The 17,495-nt window shown below is 54.0% G+C and overlaps 2 protein-coding genes across 3 annotated transcripts; both read right to left on the bottom strand.

Moving 5' to 3' along the window:
* Positions 1 to 463: 463 nt before the first annotated feature.
* On the bottom strand, positions 464 to 4,314 carry CNTF (ciliary neurotrophic factor). Its single transcript, XM_059474393.1, has 3 exons — positions 4,133 to 4,314; positions 1,200 to 1,493; positions 464 to 952 (listed from the first exon to the last, which is right to left on the bottom strand). The coding sequence occupies exons 2-3, from the start codon at positions 1,311 to 1,313 to the stop codon at positions 464 to 466; spliced, it is 603 nt and encodes a 200-aa protein (XP_059330376.1). The 5' UTR covers positions 1,314 to 1,493; positions 4,133 to 4,314.
* ZFP91 (ZFP91 zinc finger protein, atypical E3 ubiquitin ligase) lies at positions 2,314 to 16,921 on the bottom strand. Of its 2 annotated transcripts, XR_009418613.1 has the most exons (12): positions 16,575 to 16,921; positions 15,881 to 15,906; positions 10,358 to 10,573; positions 10,119 to 10,155; positions 9,593 to 9,682; positions 9,140 to 9,262; positions 7,562 to 7,612; positions 6,951 to 7,029; positions 6,563 to 6,677; positions 5,967 to 6,066; positions 4,407 to 5,646; positions 2,314 to 4,217 (listed from the first exon to the last, which is right to left on the bottom strand). XR_009418613.1 is itself a non-coding variant. In XM_059474392.1 (11 exons), exons 1-11 carry the CDS (start codon positions 16,919 to 16,921, stop codon positions 5,136 to 5,138), a joined length of 1,695 nt encoding a protein of 564 aa, XP_059330375.1. In that variant the 3' UTR covers positions 2,314 to 5,135. The 2 variants fall into 2 exon arrangements, 1 of the variants encoding a protein (XP_059330375.1); XM_059474392.1 differs by having other exon boundaries at positions 2,314 to 5,646.
* Positions 16,922 to 17,495: the final 574 nt, after the last annotated feature.

Below are 17,495 nucleotides of genomic sequence, written 5' to 3'. Positions count from 1 at the left end.
GCAGAAGGAGAGTCCACGTGCAAGAGGCCAAGCCTTGTGCCTTGTAGCTGGGGGCAGGTCCCAAGACTCCTTTCACCCGGTGATGCTTTTCTGTCCCTTGGCTCCTGCCCTGCATCCACAAGAGCCCCAAGGCAGCATCTGCATGCCATAGCAGTGTGCAAATTCCAAAGAGAAGGGCAGTGCTGCTTCTCATGCCTCTAGGCCCTGGGGTGAGCAGCAAAGCTGCTTCCTGAGGGTAATTCAAATGCCCAGCAGGAAGAGCCCAAGGACCCCTGAGGATCCCTGCTCCCTCCAGGCTAGACTGCAGCCTGTGCCTCAGTTTCCCCACGGGGAGCAGCATTAAAAGCATGGGTAATGGCACAGTCCCTCCCCTCCACGTCCCCTCCTTCGCTCTCAGCTGCCCTCTGAGAGGGTGGGCGAGGAGCCACAGGGGCACCCAAGTCCCCCCACCCCGTGCTCGCCCTCAGGGGCTCTCGGCCAGGCCGGGGGCTGCACCGGTGGCCGGGCTGGGCTTGGCAAGCTGCCGCAGGTCCCGCACGGACCTCACGGCCCATTGGGCCAGCTCCCGCAGCACGCCCAGGCCCCGCAGCTTCTGCTCGAAGAGGCTGAGGCGCGGCGGGGGCGGCGGCCCGTCCTCCTCCTCCTCATCCCCCTCCTCGCCGGGGACCCCGCGGCTCTCCAGCCGCAGCAGCTCCTCGAGGTGGTAGGCGAAGGCCGAGACCTGGAGCAGGACAGCCGCCAGCGCCCGGCCCAGGCCCGCGTCGGCCTCGCCCAGCTGCTCTCGCTGCTCCTCCAGCATCTGGGCCAGCAGGGTGCGGAAGGCCCGGTAGGCCGCCAGGTTCTCCAGCAGCCGCTGCGTGCCCGTCTGCTCGTCCCAGCGCTCCACCGCCGCCAGCGGCACCCCCTCCACTGCCGCCACACTGGCCGAGGCGTCCAAGCCCTGCTGCTCCACCTGCAGGGTGAGACCCGCCAGGGATCAGAGAGGCAGGACAGACATGGGGGGATCCCCAGCCTCGAGCCCTGAGGGTGTCGGGGCAGCGCAAGTTGCTTTAGTCCTGCCCAGGTGTGAGCAGGCCAGGATCCGGCAGGACTCCGTGCCCCATCCCTGCCGTGGGTCAGTCCTTGCATCCCAGCACAGCTCCCAGACCCCAGCAGTGCTCCCAGCCCCAGAGGAGCCAGAAGGAGCAGGGCAAACTCACGTAGGCGTCCAGGAGGTCGACGACATCCGCACGCATCTTGCCGGCCAGGCGGATGCCGCGGCTGCAGAGGTCGCGGCGCCGGAGGGCAGCGGAGGGGCTCTCTGCGGCCGCCATGCTCCGGGCAGCTGTCACGGCCACCAGGCTCCGGGCACGGCAGCAGCCGCCCGGCCCGCCGAGGACAATCCCTTGCTGAGCTGGTGCATTCCAGCCGGGAGCTCCGCTCACACGTCCGCTGGCCTGGTTCTCCCCCTCTTCCGTGCCTGGGGCCTGGCACCACGCTGCAAATTCCCGCCTCTGGGATCAACAGCGACAGATTATTTCCCTAATTCCCCCACGCATCGCTACTCCGAGTGCCTTGCCCAGAACTGTCTGGCGCAGCAGCAACAGGCTCCCAGCCCCGGCTGACCCACTCCTCCCTCCCAGGCACAGCTAGATTAGCAGCACGCTAAGCCCTCGGCTCATTCCAGAGCGCGGGAAACCACTGCCGGGAAGAGGTGAGGAAAGCCCGGACATTGCTCAACACCTCAGCCCAGCAGCCGGCTGGAGCCTGAGGAGGACCAAGCAATGCTGGAGGGCAGCCCCCAGGCTGGAGATCCTGCAGCAGCCCCAAGCCAAACTGCAACCCCAACCCTGGCAGAAGGATCCGTGCCAGATGCTTTTAACCCTCCTTTCCCCAGGAGTCCTGCCCTAAAGAGGGGCTGCAGATAAGGAAAGACATCCCAACCACCCCAGAACAACACCAGCCACGCCACAGGTGAGCTGCACACACCAAGACAAAAACAGCCCTTCGGGTTGGGTTGGTATTTCCTCAGTATGTTTATTTTGGTTATGCATTACCCAGATCAAGAGTGAGAAAAACTCCAGGAGTTGAAAAGCAGCTTCCCATGAATACCACAGTGTGCCTCGCTGGGGGTCCCAAGGCTGGGGTGTCCCCATATGCCCAGCAGCCCCCTTGCCACCCCGTGGTTACTGCAGAAGCTGCTGAGCTTGGGGAGCCCCTGGCCACGGCAGCCCCCAGCCCCAGCCCAGTGGCCCAGGGCCTCTCAAGTGCTGCCCGTGCCAAAGGGCCTCGTGCCCCCTCCAATCCCTCCCTGGGAGGAGAAAAAAAAATAAATACAGGGGAAAAAAATACAAAAAAGTTTATTGCAAACTACTACAATAATTTATTGAAGCAAACTGCATGCGAGTGAAGGAGAGACATCGAGGGGAGGAGGAGCTGCAGGAAGGCTGTGTCAGTTTTAGGGCTTCAGAGGGGCATGGGAGGGGAGCTACACATCTCTCCTGCATCAGGGGCGAGCAGGCTGTGGTTAGAGCACAGACAGGCACCTGGCCATGGCCAGAAAAAGAAAAGGGAGAGCTACAAGAGGTGTCATGGAAGGACAAGGCAGGGAGCGGCAGGGATCAGAGGTGTCCAGGCCGGGAAGCAAAGGAAATGTTTGATTTTGCATCCCAGAAGTGCCACCAGGGGCAAACCCTGCTCCACTGGGGCGGACGTGGGACGAGGCAGCCTCCCCCAGCCTGGTGCCAAGTGCTGGGTCACCAGAGGTGAGCAAGCCCTTGGCCCAAAGGCCTTTTAGTGCCATCCCTTGACCAACAAACCCCCAAGCTCTCCTTTAGTGTTCTGAGCAAGGCTCTGCCCAGCCTGCACCTCCCACAGGCACAGGGGCCAGCAGAGACACAGCTCCAGCAGCACCATGTCAGAAGGACAAAGCCAACCTGCCCCGAGGGCCACCAAGTGTCCCCAGAGTGCTGCCCCTCTCTAGCCTGCAAGGGGAGGGGACCAGCTGCCACCCGGAAAGTTTCCTGCTGGAAACCACAGTAAAGCAATCCAAGCAAGACACTGGATCTTCTCAACTGAAGGAACTGATTTAGTTTAACACCATTCTACCACCGACCTGCCACCAGGTGTGCTGGGCCCTCCCGTGAGCCAGGCTGCTGCCACAGCGTGACCACGGGATGCCCATGCCCAGGGCATGGGACTGCTCAGCCTCGAGCCGCCCCTACACCAGGAAGTGCTTGACTTGCTCTGACAAAGGTATCAGTGCGAGGGGGAGGAGGAGGGGAGAGAGGGAGGGGGCAAACCAGGACAAACAGCCTGAGAAAAGCCAGCATGTTTGGGCCACAGCTGGATTTCCAGGCGTCACAGGGGACAGAGTGGGTGTTCAGAGTCAGTTTCCTGTTAATCCAATTAAATTCCACATTTTATTGCGGTTTTCCAGACCCCCAGGTACCCGATTTCAACAAGCTGCTGTGTGCTACAGACCAACTCGGCTGATCTTGTGCTCAGACAAGATACTTCAGCTCTGCTCCCAACCCCAGAAACCCAACCAAAAAACAAGCAAATAAACAAAAAACAGGTTATTCTTCACCTCTTCCAAAACCGCTACGAATTCAAGGCCACTGAATCTCCACACAAAGTTTCAGAGAAGAGCAAAAAAAAAAAAATCCAAGTCTCCATAGCAGACACATCTTATCCTATGTAAACTTTTCCAAGGGCTCAAAGCTGCCCTAACTACACCAGCAGGCAACACCTGACCCGCCACGTTTCAGGGAAAGCTGGGGTGTCTGTGCAGAAAAGAGAAGCTTTCAGAACACGGCTACACAATCCCCCCTCAAAATGAGGGCAGGGAGAAAAGCTGACAGCCCATAGTCCCACATCAATCTATTGCCTTGGATAAACAAGCCTGAGAAAACCATATCCAATCCCTGCTAACTGTGTCTTTATCTAGACCTGGAAAGGAGAGGCAGAGTTGGATGAGGAGCACCACATCCCCCAGCAGCAAGTAGCTCAGGGCTGTCCCAAAAGTTACAAGTCACAAGAACAAGTTCCTGGCTAACAAGGTCCTTCCCCAAAAGGCTGGAGGCAAAACAGGCATCGAATGCAAGGAGCTCACCCGGAGCTGGGAGGGAGGGAGAGACAGCCCATCACTCACCTCATCCTCCTGCTAACACGCTGCTGCAGAGACTCCCACTGCACACAGGCTCTTCTCCAGGGGCTCTCCCTCTACTCTGCAAAAGCTGCAAGACACATCTGACTCCAGAGCGCTGCCTTCACCTCAGCTCTCCCAGCTGCTGGCACAATGGCACTGGAGCTCCCTGCACTGGAGCCTACTGGGAAACAGCCTGAACCCCTTCCACCCCCGCCCCTAAGAACAGAACTAAAAAATACCGACCCTTTTTTAAACAATAAATAAGGAATCTTGTTACCACAACACAAAAACGAAGCATGTTCAAAGTGCAAATTACTGTCGTCAAACTGGGATGCTCCTCCTTGCCTCTCCCACGCAGGGCTCCTGTAGCCCCCGGGCCTCTCCAAGCAAACATGATCTACGAGCCAGGGCGTTCCCTCCCTCCACTTCCTGCCAGGGCTGGAGCAGGGGAGCGTGGTGGGAGCGGGATGTGCACTGCTGCTTCACAGCTCACCCTGCTGAGGGGCTAAAGTGCCAAACTCCCAGCCCCAGTCAGGAAGGAGAAGACTGCAAGGACCAGAGTGCAGTGGTGCATAGAAGTCGGGACCAGGGGCAGAGGGAGTCCTAAGGAACTTCTCCAGAGCACGTCCAACGCTTTTTAGTTTGCCAGTGGGGCCATGCCAAGGAGCCAGAAAGGCAACAACTGCTTTGGGGTAGAGCGAGGGGTTTCGGCAGTGCCCCCTCCCTTGGAGAAATCCGCCGCTCAATCCAACTTGCTCTGGCAATGGCAGCACGTGCCCCTTTCCACAGAGGGGCCGTGGGAGAGAGAGAAGTGGTTGGGAGAAAGAGGATGTGCTGTGATCCGCGCTGGAGGGGAGCAGACCCTTCAGTTATTTACTAGTATTGTAAGTTTTGTTTAACTTTCCTCTCTTTCAGTAAGTGCCTCCTCCTTTTTTTTTTTTTTTTTTTCCTTTTCCTTTTAAATACAGAGTCCCAACTGTCCCAGCACCCAGGTGCTCCCCTGCCACTAGGGTCCAGTGGAGTCTGAATCTTCAATGAGCACCTCCGTGCTGGCTCCCAGCATCTCTGTGTTCATGACCAGCCCCTCCGGGTTCGCGCTGCTGCCACTGCCCACGAAGAGCTTGCCATCAGCCACCAGGCTCACCCGCTCTGCCCCGCCACAGTAGGGCTTTGGCATCCCCTCTGGGCTCAGCAGCAGGCAATCTGCTGGGGGAGCACTGCCCAGGGGGTCGGGGAGCAGCGGGAGGCCCTGGCCATCTGTGGGTGGCACAATTGCCTCGGGATTAGTGCCCAGGATGTCGGTGCTGGTGATCAGGGCACCCGCGTTGGCAGCCAGTGCTTCAGCAATGAGCACCTCGGGGTGACTCTTGGCTTTGTGGGCCACCACGCTGTCCTTCTTCTCGAATTTCTTGCCACAAATATTGCAGGAGAATTGGTAGAAGGAGTCTGCATCATGCTTCTTCATGTGCCAGTTGAGGGAAGCCTTCTGCCGGCAGGTGAATCCGCAGATCTCACACCTGGGAGGGGACAACGAGGAGGTCACAACAAAGGGACATCCACACACACTCATAAGGACAATAGTAGTGAGGTGGCAGCTCAGGAGAACAGCAGGGTCTCGCTAATGTCACTGCAGCTCCAGCTCTGATTTTATTTACTGAGGGCTTACATTCCCCAGATCCACACCAAGACACGGCCCCGAGGAGCTGGTGACACAAGTGTGAGTTCAGAGAGCTGGGACACCAGGAGTAGGCTCCAGCCTGACTTCAGAGCTGCTCTGAAATGGGTGTTTTGGGGGTCCCTCAGAGCAGGAGGGCGAGGCACAGGCAGAGGTACTCACTGCAAGGGCTTCTCGCCCGTGTGGATCATGCGGTGCACTGCCAAGTTGTGGGAGCTCTTGAAGGCCCGGGCGCAGTACTCGCAGATGTAATCCCTTTGATCTGAAAGACAACACCAGTTGCAGCACTGCTCTCCCACAGGCCTGCCCTCTTTCCCAACTCTCAGGCGGTGCAGGTAAAGCTGCCCAAGAAGGAGCAGAGCTACAAGTTCTGGGAGGAGGAGGTGTCCCACAACACACCACAGCTGCTGATCTGGAGAGGCGAGGCACGATTACGACTCTCCTAAGAGCTAATTATCCACTCCAACCAAAACTGAAAGACTGGCAAATTGGGATAAATCAGACTTTATCTGTTGAGGCTTATTCCTCTACAGAGCTCCTGAGTGATGCCAGAAGGAGAATTAAAACCTCTATAGTCTATTTCTTTCATTTGCTTAAAAGATAGTAATCCAGAAGACAGTAATACCCTGCTGCTGCTGCAAATCTATGCCACCTGACTTGGCTTCACTCTCTGCAGAAGTCCCAGAGGCTTTTCCATTTCCCCTCTATCTGTTCACTGACCTGAAGAGGAGTTTGCATGTATTTCCCACCCCCTGTACCTGTGTGATGTTTGGCATGCCGCAGGAGCTGCTTCTGCAGCCGGAAGAGCCGACCGCAGGAGGGATGAGGACACACGTATTTTTTCTTCAGTAAGTGCTGATATTTTATGTGATGCTGGAAAGAAAGAGTGGAAGTCTGCAGACTGTTCATGGCTGAGTGAACAGCTGAGGTTCACTCAAATTTAGATCCCCACTGGAAAATAAAACACACATGGACACACAGCAACCTGACAGACAGACACACACACGGCTACTGGCCACAATGAAGCCTTCCAAAATGACAGCATCAGGAAGGGGTGTGAGTGCCAGTGGAGGCTTAGCTGCCCGTTCCAAGCACCCCCTCCCTGCTCTCCCAGGTGCCACAGAGGGAGTGAAGAGCCCCACCAACCTGCAGGTACCGCGGGTGAGCCAGGACCGTGCCGCAGCCTTCCATCTCACAGCGCACATACTGGATCGGGGGCTTCTTCCTGGGAAATCAGCAAGGAGAGGGGCAGAGTGCTTGGCTGCTTCTATGGTCAGCTGATTCTATAGATAAAGACTCTATATATATTCTATTTAGAATCATAATTCTCTGTGTCTGTGAGGGGCTGATGTGTCTCATGCCACAAATAACAAGTGCAAGCACAGCAAAGCACCACTGCTCCAAAATCCCTGCCTGGGCTGTGACACAGCTTCTGTCCAAGAGCCACCTCTTCTCCTGCCACTCCCTGAGTGCTCTCCCTAAAGCTGGGAAAACCTCAGGAGACCCAGAATTCCCAAAGTAACTCCTTATTGCCAGGAAATGCCACAGGAGGGATCAACTGAGAAATGGGCAGGGGGCTGGTTCACTTGGAAGAAATTAAAACAACACCTACAGGGGAAGGAGAAGAGGGGAGACAAGGCATGCTGCTGGTTTTGGTTTTTATTCCCTTTAAGGCAGAGAGATGGCTTTGGGAAAATCCTTGTCTGCATGTAGAAATCAAGTCTGCAGAACAGAACTAGGTTGAGAGGACCACTTACCTTCTCTTGGGCAGTCTTGGGCTCTTGTCATCCTTTCTCCTCCTTCCCCTCCTGTAACAGGGATATAGAAACAGGACTGAGAGAAGCTTCTTTACATTAGCAGTGGGCAGAGACTTTGAAGTGTATGCTGTATTGCCTCATTAACTGCATGGTCTAGGAAAAAAACCGAGTGCAAGTTGGAGACAGATTTGAAAGATGGAGAATTCCAGAGAAATAAATGTTTCACGTGGTTTGCTCTCTCAGTATTTCCCATTTCCTACTACATTTTTCATAAACATGTATTTTGCCAACACCGTCTAGAACCGACAGTGCACCCTGTTTCCTCTGCTCTGCCGGGGAACATTCCACACCATGGGAAAACATCCATCTGCCTGATCAGGAAGAACAGGATTAATGATCCAGTAGCTATTTTACAGGGCTCTGAATTAGCCACAGCAGCTTCTGTACCTGTCAAGACAAAAATCTAGGCTCTGTCTGAGCAGACCTGTGCTCACATGTAAACTGCAGCCTCCCAAGCCACAGCTCTGCCCATCTCTGCCTGCCTCATCCCATTGCTGCAAAGACACTTGGAGCAGATCGATGGAAGTATTTTCTAGACTCTACTGAGACATCTGTATTGATGACAAGCCAGGAACACGCTGAACACACACTCAGCATTCAAGCCAAGCCCTCAGAACAGCCACAGGTTTTATTACGCACAGAAAGTAGTGTCTGATTCAAACAACAAAACCTCAAGCCTCAGAAAGCAGTCTCCAACAGACAAAAATGTTCTCAAAATATCAGCCTCCTCACTCCCCTCCACTGTGAATCAGCAGCAGCTCAGGCACAGCAAGAGGAATTACACCACCAGTGTGCAGCAGGTCAGCAGAGGGAGCCCAGGCTGTTCCAACCACTCAGAGAGGAGCTAAGGTACAAAACCAGCTCCTTTTTTTTTTTTTTCCCCTCACATTATCCCAAAGAATGGCTTTGACACAGCCACATAAACCCATCTCCCTGTGTTGCCAGGAGGAATGCTTCAGCCAGGAGTTCCAGGGACAGCACACACCAGAAGGTGTCAGCCACTGGTGACTGACTGGGTGGCAAAAGTTTGTTGTTTTACTTCTCAAAAGCAAAGGGAAAACAGCTGATTTTCCTGACCTCTGGTGAAGTCCTAACTACAAAAAGGGCACTTACCACACATACAAGATATTCCAGTAACAAGACATCCCAGTGTCTGCCCCCAGCACACAGCAGGAATGCTGCCCTCTCCCACTGGCTTTCAGGATCCACTTGAGGCATCACAAGGAACCCATTGTAAGGACACCCTGAAGTATTTCCCACTGTGTGGTCACACCCAGGGAGGCTGACTAACCACAGCATGATGAAAAACCCCCTCCACTTAAGCGAAACTCTGATTTTTTTGTGGCTGAAGACAGGCAAGATGTGAGGGCACAGGATAAACAGTGCTGCCCCATCAGCTGTCAGGCCCAGAGGGGGAGGGGGACGGGGGGAGCCAACAACAATTAAACACTGTTGTACACCAGCAAGAATGCAAAACACACAGCACACACTGGCATTGTAACTGCAGAGTTTACTTACTTCCTTGGTGGTTCTTCATCCTCCTGAAACTCATTCTCTTCTTTCACTTCCACTTTAATCTCTTTCTGCCTTTCCTTTTCCTCCTTCCCCTTGCTAGCTTTTCTCCTTTGCTTTGGTGCTTCCCTACAAAGACACAAATACAACCCATTACTCCAATACTCGTCCCACTGCCTGCTTTTTACAAAGATTTCAACAAAAACTGGACCCAAGTTTAGGACTGTCCTTCAAGTCCCACTTTCAAGCAGAAGTAAGAACCAGGCTTAGGGAAGCAGCCAGCAAGGCTCTAAAGGCTTCAGTCCCTGAGAGAAGAACAGTTCTGGCCAATGCAGGCAATGTTTAGAACCATTCCAGCAGATCAACTAGTACAGGTGCTTTGGAGCATTTAAGCTAATTCAGGTAACATGCCCATATTTTTTTGGTCTAAACCCTCAGTAAGTACATAATCCAATATACTTCTCTAGGTGGGGCTTGTAGGTCTCATCTCTGGGATCATCTTTGAAGGGAACTTCTTCCTCACTGATGAGCATCTCCTCATCATCATCGCTGTTGGGAGAAAAGGAGAAGAGAGGACTTTGGCAGCAACAGCTTGGCCACTACTGCAAGAATAATATCTGTGCATCTTTTCCCAGCATGGGAAGGACACTATTACACTGCACTTCCTCATCCAGCATGACTGGGGAATGGTAACAGCTTGCACTGACCAAAGAGCACAGTGACAACCAGAACAGGCCGGGCAGAGCTGTGTCCTCACCCACCCACAGCAAAAAAGTTACCAGGTGGAATGCCCAGATCAAATCTTACTATCAATTTCTCCAAACTATCTCCTGACATCTGTGGACACTGGAACTGCAACAGCAAGGGGCCAAAGGAGACAGAGCTACTGTCAGTCCCATGGATCATTTCACAGTTATTTTCAAGCGACTCAGGCCCACCTTGAGACACCGACTAGGAAGAAACACCACAAAATAACATGTCCTACCTGACTCCATCTGGAGACTGATGCTCGTCTGTGACCACTGAAAGGAAAAGTCACCATTAGGTTTCAAAGTGTGTTCGCTGCAGTGAGCTCATCTGTCTCACGGTACCTCCGTCGACATTCAGAGCCGGGAGTGCTGGTGGCAGAAGGCACCCGTGACAAGCAGCACCACGCCAGCACAGCCACACGCCCAGAGTGACACCCGCAGCCCTGACTGTCCCCGGGCCTTGCGTGGCACGTACCGTACTCCAGCTGGTCGGCGTTGGGCTCTGACTTGCAGATGAGCTGCAGGGAGGCAGCCTTGGCCCGGGAGGTGCGGGAGCTGTCGGGGTCGCGCTGGCGGGCGGCCGCCGCGGTCCGGCTGCTGCGCCAGCTCCGGCTGGGCCGCGCTGTGCCCACGGGAGAGCCATGGCTGAGCGTGCCAGACACCTCCTCCTCTTCCTTCTCTTCTTTGGGAGCTGCAACAGCCAGTGCAGTGTGTTTCATCAGAGCACAAAATGCCTAAATCCCCTCATTAAATCACACCTTAAATCACAGCAGCCCCCGCTGATGCCTAGAAAGGCTGATCTGGAACAGACACTAGACAGAGCTAAATGGACAAAACCTTGGGCAGCACAAGAGCCTGGCCAAGGCTACACCCAGGATGAATCATGCATTTTTACACTTTTCTAAGTTTTGGTTCATCAATATATTGGGTTCAATTGTCCAGTTACAGCTCCAGGTAGTCTCACCCCCCTGGCTTGCCCCCTTCTCTTCACTGTTGTTTGTGCTTTTTGGGTAATGTCTGTCCTTGATTCTCTAGCTGGGAAGGGATTGTTTTGTCAAACTACCCTGTGAAGAGAACTTACTAACACCTAATATGAAGTTTCAGAGTTACATACCAGGTAGCAGAGAATCTGAAAAATATAAAAGCTAAAACCCGGGGTGTCACTGCCAGCTGTGGGAACCTGCTCAGCCCTCTATGCTGAGCCAGGACACTCACCAGGCCCTCACCTCAGCAGACCTTCCCTTAAAACTCTCCTCACATTCCCTCCAAAGAAAGACACTAATATTTAAAAGCAGCTTCTATTTCCCTTGGATAAAGGCTTCTAAGACAGTGATTTGCTGGCTTGCTGGCTCCTAAGCACAACAAGAGACACTCATAAAGCTCAGCAAGTGCTTTATGAAAGGCCAGCTTCAAAGTTGGGCCATGAGAAAAGTCATGTTTAGAGAATTCCCCAAACATATACTTCACTGGAATTGTACACCTGGCAATATCCCTGAGGGATCTGGATGTTTCTGGTGCTGTGCTAGAGCAAAAAGCATCACAGATGCTGTTAGCCTGAGGCCTCCACACTTATTTACAGCTTGTACAGGTGGTTTCCTTTTGCCTTATGGCTGGTCTCCAAACATGCTTTGGCAAGATAACAGAACTGACTGAAATGTCTTGTGAGCAAGTTAATCCCTTAAAAACTAAAATTCCCAAGTACAGTTCATTTGATCTCACTTTTTGGCACTTGCTGTGACACTGGGCCTTCATGAACTCAACGCCCTTTGAAATGTTACAGCTGGTCACAGAATGGTGTGGGTTGGAAGGGACCTTAAATCTCAGCTCATTCCAACCCCTGCCATGGGCACCAACACCTTCCCCTAGCTCAGGTTGCTCCAAGCCCTGTCCAACCTGACCTTGGATACTTCCAGGGATGAGCAATCCACAACCTCTCTGATTCCTCCTAGCCTGCAATCTCTTTTGCATCAAGCCTTCTGAACCAAATGATCCTTTTTCTCCTAGCATGTAGTTTGCTCTGCATTACTCACTGTCTGATCCTTGATTAACAGGGTGGGAATAAGCAACATTTGGCTGGAAAAGCCTGACTGGAATCCCGGATGTGAGGCATCACAGTGTTGTAAACCATCAAGCTGCTGTCTTGCACGTATAAACCTCACCATCAGAGCATGAACTGCACCCTCCTGGCTCTCTTTGGCAGATCTCAAGGTGACCGCTGCACGTTCTCAGTCCTTGTGGTGAACATCTCATTTCTGAATGCCAAACCAAACCCAAAGACACTGAAACCATCCTCTATATAAATTCCCCCCTCAGCCACTACCGTGCTGCCAGGGATAGCACACACTGCTGCTCTGGAAGAGCTGTATTCCCTTGGAAGATCAGGCATTCAGCTGATAATACTTATAATTTTAAAAATCAGGCTTGCAGAGTTGAAGCAGATCTGCCTCAGAACACACCTGGACAGAGCACACCCCTCACCCAGCAGCTCTGCTTCCCTCCTCTCAAGTGAAGGTCTGGGATAAACCTTTTCCCAGGATTTCTCCTTCTCCTTCTACTTCCTCTGCTTCAGCTGTCTAACAGATTGAGGGCATTTTTACATGCTGAGAATACCCAGGTACCTCCCAAACCCCATCCTTAGGAGAGGTATCAATTATTTACCTTGCCACAGAGCTCACAGTGATACAGAGCTGGGAGCTGAAAAACCTTCTGACTCCAGACCCTCCCAACATGGTCCCTGGTCCCTATCCAAGGAAACTTCTGTCTGTCAAGTGTTCAGCTGCAGGAACAGCTGGAATCAGCCATCACCAAAGCCCTTGCCCAAAATACGGGAAGTCTTAGATTTGGAATAAGCTTTTGTCTCTTTTTTCTTCATCAAAAATAGATTAAAAATTGCAACCGAATGCCAGTCCCTGGGAGAAGGGACAAGAAAAGGAAACTTGGAAGGACACAGTGAAGTTGTGGCTTTGTTTAGACAACCAAAGACAAGACTCTGGGCACTGCTCTGCTTTTCAAGAGAGCTGAACTTTGATTTATAAGGCATTTGGAAGCTTCTTACTGACCCTGCAGACAATTTCAGAAAATACATGTATGCAATTAGGTGAAAAGAAAATAAACTATTAATTGCTAAGTTAAAAAGCTGCTATAAAAATAAATGCACCACAACAAATGCACACCTCTGGGATTGAAGGAAGCAACCACACAGTGGGTAAGGCACCAAACACCTGGTTTCATAACAGCATGGACAAAAATGAAACTCAGAAAAAATATCCAAGAGCAGAGCTCCATCCAAAGGGGTCCTCCCCACCAGAGCAGTGTGGAACTGTACAGATGGGATACAGGAAAATCCTTGGAGGGTTTGGGCAGTCTGAGCTATTTAAATTCAGTGCATTTTTATAAGGTTTGGTTTTAAATAATGACATTACTTTTTCCAAACACTGACAAAGCCTTAAGGGAAAGCAATGATCCCAAAAGGAGTATGAAGCATTAAGAATGAAACTCTTAGGTATAATGTGAGTCCTTTCTGTGCAAACCCATTCACCATTTCCTGAGTCCCAAAGTTTTCCATCTTTTTTAAAATTTGCCAAACCTCACTGTTTTCTTAGCAAAACCCCTGGATTTGAGAACAGGCTTCCAAGGAGGTGACTCTCCTGACTAAAATGAAAATTATTCCCACAAGGATACAGAGCGCTGTGGGAAGGCAGACGTGAATTCTGCTACACAGCGACTGCAGCTACACAAATTCATTTGTAAGCTGAGATTAAACGTTCTACTTATGCATCCAATATTCCTGCAGGCACACATTGGGAAATCCTGCAACTGCATGACTAAGCAGGCAACAGGGAATAGCCAGGGAGCACAGGCTTGCACTGCAGCTGCCCCGTGGTGACAGTCACACTCGGGCTGTGACACAACACAACACACACACCTTGGCTCTCATCTCCCTCCAAACTCCCTGTCAGACCTGCACAGCCAGCACTGCCCAGGGGATGCAGGAAAAGCCTGATCCCATGGCTCTGAACCATGGTTGTCTCAGGGAATATTCCCAACTGGATTTAGCAGTTGACAGTACAGGCTAATACTGCAATGCAAAAAAAAAAAAAAAAAAAAAAATCAATTCTGTATCAGGGAACACAAGCACATAATTTTAAACCTTCCCCAGAACCACTCAGCACCTTATCCCAGCTTCATGCAGGGGGAAAGGACAAATAGGATTTTGCCTTCCAGGCTCACAGGAGGCTCCTGGCTACCAAAAACCCTGTTGTGCAAGGAAAGCTGCTGCTTGCTCACACTGGTCTGGCTCCTTCAAACACCTCTCCTAAAGCCCAACAGGAGGAGGAGGAGAGAGAAGCCCCTCCTGCTCCTGCACAACCTGTCCAAGGAAGGAGGAAGAGGAGGAAGACACTCCTCAGCCCGTTTCCAGGTCCTCCCCAAACAGCACAAGGTGCACAAGGGCTCCATCCAGCGTGCAGCTTCCTCACTTCTGTGCTCCTGTGGACTAAAAACAAACCAGAAACAAACAACCCCCGCCCCCCACGGCACAGATTTCCTCTGGCCCAGAATCAGCACTTCCTGGTGCCAATTTCCACGCAACTATCCCTACCATCACTTTGGCTGCAAATCTAATTGGGAAAAAAAAAGAGCCCCAGAAGTCTAACAAACACTTTCCCACTCTCACCTTGAAGCACAGCTGAAACTCTCAGAGGCCAAGTTAAAGGCTAAAATGGCTCGAGTGCAGAGAGCTCCCAAACCCAGGAATTTCAGTCTGACAACTTTCACTTCCTGGAGTAAAAATGGGAATATTCTGCCCATTTTCTACCACTGCCAATAAATACTTCTCCTTAAACCAAAAACCATGCAAGTCTTAACTCTATAAACATACAAAGCCAAACTTTTTTAGACATTTCAGCAACTGTGCTTTGACATAAAAGCCTGAACCTCTGACATTATGCTGCCCACCCTGTACACAGTGACGGGTAAATACACACAAGATCTGGACTCAACACACAGTGGTTAATTCTGCTCCAGACTGTAAAAACACACCTTGCCAGCTGGAACTGCAATGGACTTCCACACCCGGATGGAATAAAGACTTGTAGGAGGAAAGCTAAAGAGTTACCAAAACACGAGAATAACAGCAGCCTCCAAGAGAGAGCTGCTGGCAAACAAACCCAGACAGCTCCAGCAGAAAGGGGAATTCATGGGCACAGGTGTGTGACCTCCTTTCCTCAGGGCTTCATTCTGCCACAATTCTCTGGTGCCAGATCAAAAACAACACTACACAAAGCCCTCTACTTGGACCTGTTTCAGAAGTCATCACCAGGTAAGGAGAAAAGCCCTCTAATGTTCTTTTTTTTTTCGCTTTTTGGGCCTTTTTTTTTTAAACAAGAAGTTGTTAAATAAGTGTACAAAGTTCACAGTGTGCACCGGAAAACAAAAGTTCTGCTCCAGGTTGCAGATTCCCATAGCTGGGGCTTTTGTGTTCAGACTCTACTCACACCCCCAGTTATAAATAATCTTCTCTTTCACCTCTGAAGACATCAGCCTCAAAACTCCATAATCCACTAAGTTAGAAAATAACAAGTGTGAATATCTGAATATTCTGATTTCCACACAACTATCCCAGGTCTCTTGAGGATATGCTCCTATATTTCTGAGCACAGAATAAAAGTGAACCCAGGATTTGCCAATTACTTGGGACTGCTGTGCAACAAGAGCTGTCAAACCATGGAGCAGCTCAGCCTCATGCTCCAAGAGCCATGGAAACACGAGTGCTTTTTGGGACAGTGAGATTTTGCAGGTTGGGCACATGCCAACAGCAGCAGCAGCAGCTTATCACAGTTCCACAGTCTTTACAGAGACTCAGAAAGAAACTGCACATCACCCAGCACTAAAACATTCTTTGAAAGGAAGATCCAAAAAGACAATTGGGCTAACCCATGGGACAACCCAGACTTTCTAGATGGAACACAACACCAGGAGTGAATAATTCAACTCTTACCTTTACCAGCGACTTTATCTGCGGACCTGAAAAAAAAGCACAAAAGCAAGTGTAAGAGCCAGACTCGATGGGATGGGCAGCAACAAGGAACTCAATAGCGTGGAGATGAGCCCCAATTCCCCAAAGTCGCGGTGCCTCCCTATCGGATCATTGTTTTCAACCCCTCATGCCGAGGTGGATGGTTTGAGCCGCAGGAAGCTGAGGGGAACTACAGGAATATCCAACAGCAAAGGCCCAGCCATGCCCAGGTCAGTTATGACTGATCCAGGGGGTTCTGTGCTTAGCACAGGGGAGAACAGCTGCACTTCCGAAGGCTCCTCTGTCCCGCTAGGACCGAAGGTGAAGCGAACGCAGCCTCTGCTCCCGGGCAGGTGGATCCCACCGCCTCCCTCACCCAGCCCTTTGGCAGAGAGAGCCGGACCGCGCTGGCGCCGCGGGGCACCGGGACAGCGGCCGCTGCCCGAGGGCGCTGCGCAGCCGGCGATTCCCGGGACACGGCCCTTCCCGGGAAGGGACCGGCGGGGCCGGCCCAGCCCGGCCGGAACAAAGGGGCGGCGGCACGGGGCACCTCGCGGCCGGAGGCGGCCCCGGGGCCTGGGCCCGTTCGCGCGGGTCGGGCAGAGGCCGCATACCCCCCCCACCGCGGCCGCGACCCCCGGAAGGCGCGGGCGGAGCCGGCGCTGCAGGGACTCACCCGGCCCGGGGGGCCTTCCTGGCCGCGGGCGGCGTCTCGGCGGCGGGCTGCTCGGCGGCGGGCCGCGCCCCGGGGCTGCTCCGCCGGCGTCGGGGATACTCGGCCTTACGGCGGCGGGACGCGGCGGCGGCGGCTGCAGCTCCCCCCGCGGCCGAAGCGGCGCGGCCGCGCTCCCGGCCGCCCCTCAGCACCCGGCTGCCGCCGGACTCCTCCCCCTGATCGGCGGCGGACGGCGGCGGCGGACGGCGGCGGCCCGAAGCCGGCGGTCGGTCTGCGGCGGGCGGCGGTCCTGGGGCGGGCGGCGGCTCGGCGGCGGCGCCCCCCGGCTGCTCGGTGCCCGCCGGCATCGGGGCGGCGGCGGCGGCGGGGCCGGGACGGCCGCGCTCCACCCTCGGCCGGGCACGCCCGCCCCCGCCGCCCACGGCCAATCAGCGGCCGCCGCCCGCCTTCACGCGCGGCCCCTGCGCCCCGCCCCCTGCCCGCGACCACCAATCCGCGGGCGGGACCCGGGGGACGGCCCTGCCCCTCAGGCCCGAGTGCCCCCGCCCGCCGCGCTCACTCCTTTCCCCGCCGCTCTCGCGCCGCCTGGCCAATAGGCGGCCCGGTCGGGGCGGGGCCCGCCCCCCCACCGCTGAGCGACCAATCAGCGCGCTGCTCCCGCGCGCGCCCCGGACTCGCGCCGCCTCTCGCGCAGGCGCTGCCACGGCCGCTGCGCTCGCGCTCCCTCTCCCCCCCCGGCCGGCCCCGCTCGGCGCCCACTCGAGCGCGGCCCCCGCGGCCGCCGCCCCGCACGCCCTTCCGCCCGGACCGCCCGTCCGCCGCGCGGCCGCCGCCCAGGCCCCGGCTCCGCAGGGCTCCCTACCGCCGCCGCTGCCTGCGCCCCCTCCGCCTGCCCCCGGGCCCCTTTGCCCCTCGGGCGAG

This window comes from Ammospiza nelsoni, chromosome 6 (assembly GCF_027579445.1).
Source record: "Ammospiza nelsoni isolate bAmmNel1 chromosome 6, bAmmNel1.pri, whole genome shotgun sequence".
Taxonomy (NCBI): domain Eukaryota; kingdom Metazoa; phylum Chordata; class Aves; order Passeriformes; family Passerellidae; genus Ammospiza; species Ammospiza nelsoni.
The sequence above is the reverse complement of the archived record's forward strand: the minus strand, read 5'-3'. Positions and strand labels throughout refer to the sequence as shown.

Bases quoted from the DNA above. Each gene is read 5' to 3' on its own strand.
- CNTF (XM_059474393.1), bottom strand. From the start codon at position 1,313: ATGGCGGCCGCAGAGAGCCCCTCCGCTGCCCTCCGGCGCCGCGACCTC. The intron at 953-1,199 runs GTGAGTTTGCCC...CTCACCCTGCAG, and splicing joins TCGACCTCCTGGACGCCTAC to GTGGAGCAGCAGGGCTTGGA.
- ZFP91 (XM_059474392.1), bottom strand. From the start codon at position 16,921: ATGCCGGCGGGCACCGAGCAGCCGGGGGGCGCCGCCGCCGAGCCGCCG. The intron at 9,263-9,592 runs GTATATTGGATT...GTGTCTTTGTAG, and splicing joins TACAAGCCCCACCTAGAGAA to GGAAGCACCAAAGCAAAGGA. The intron at 6,067-6,562 runs GTACAGGGGGTG...GTTGTCTTTCAG, and splicing joins GCATGCCAAACATCACACAG to ATCAAAGGGATTACATCTGC.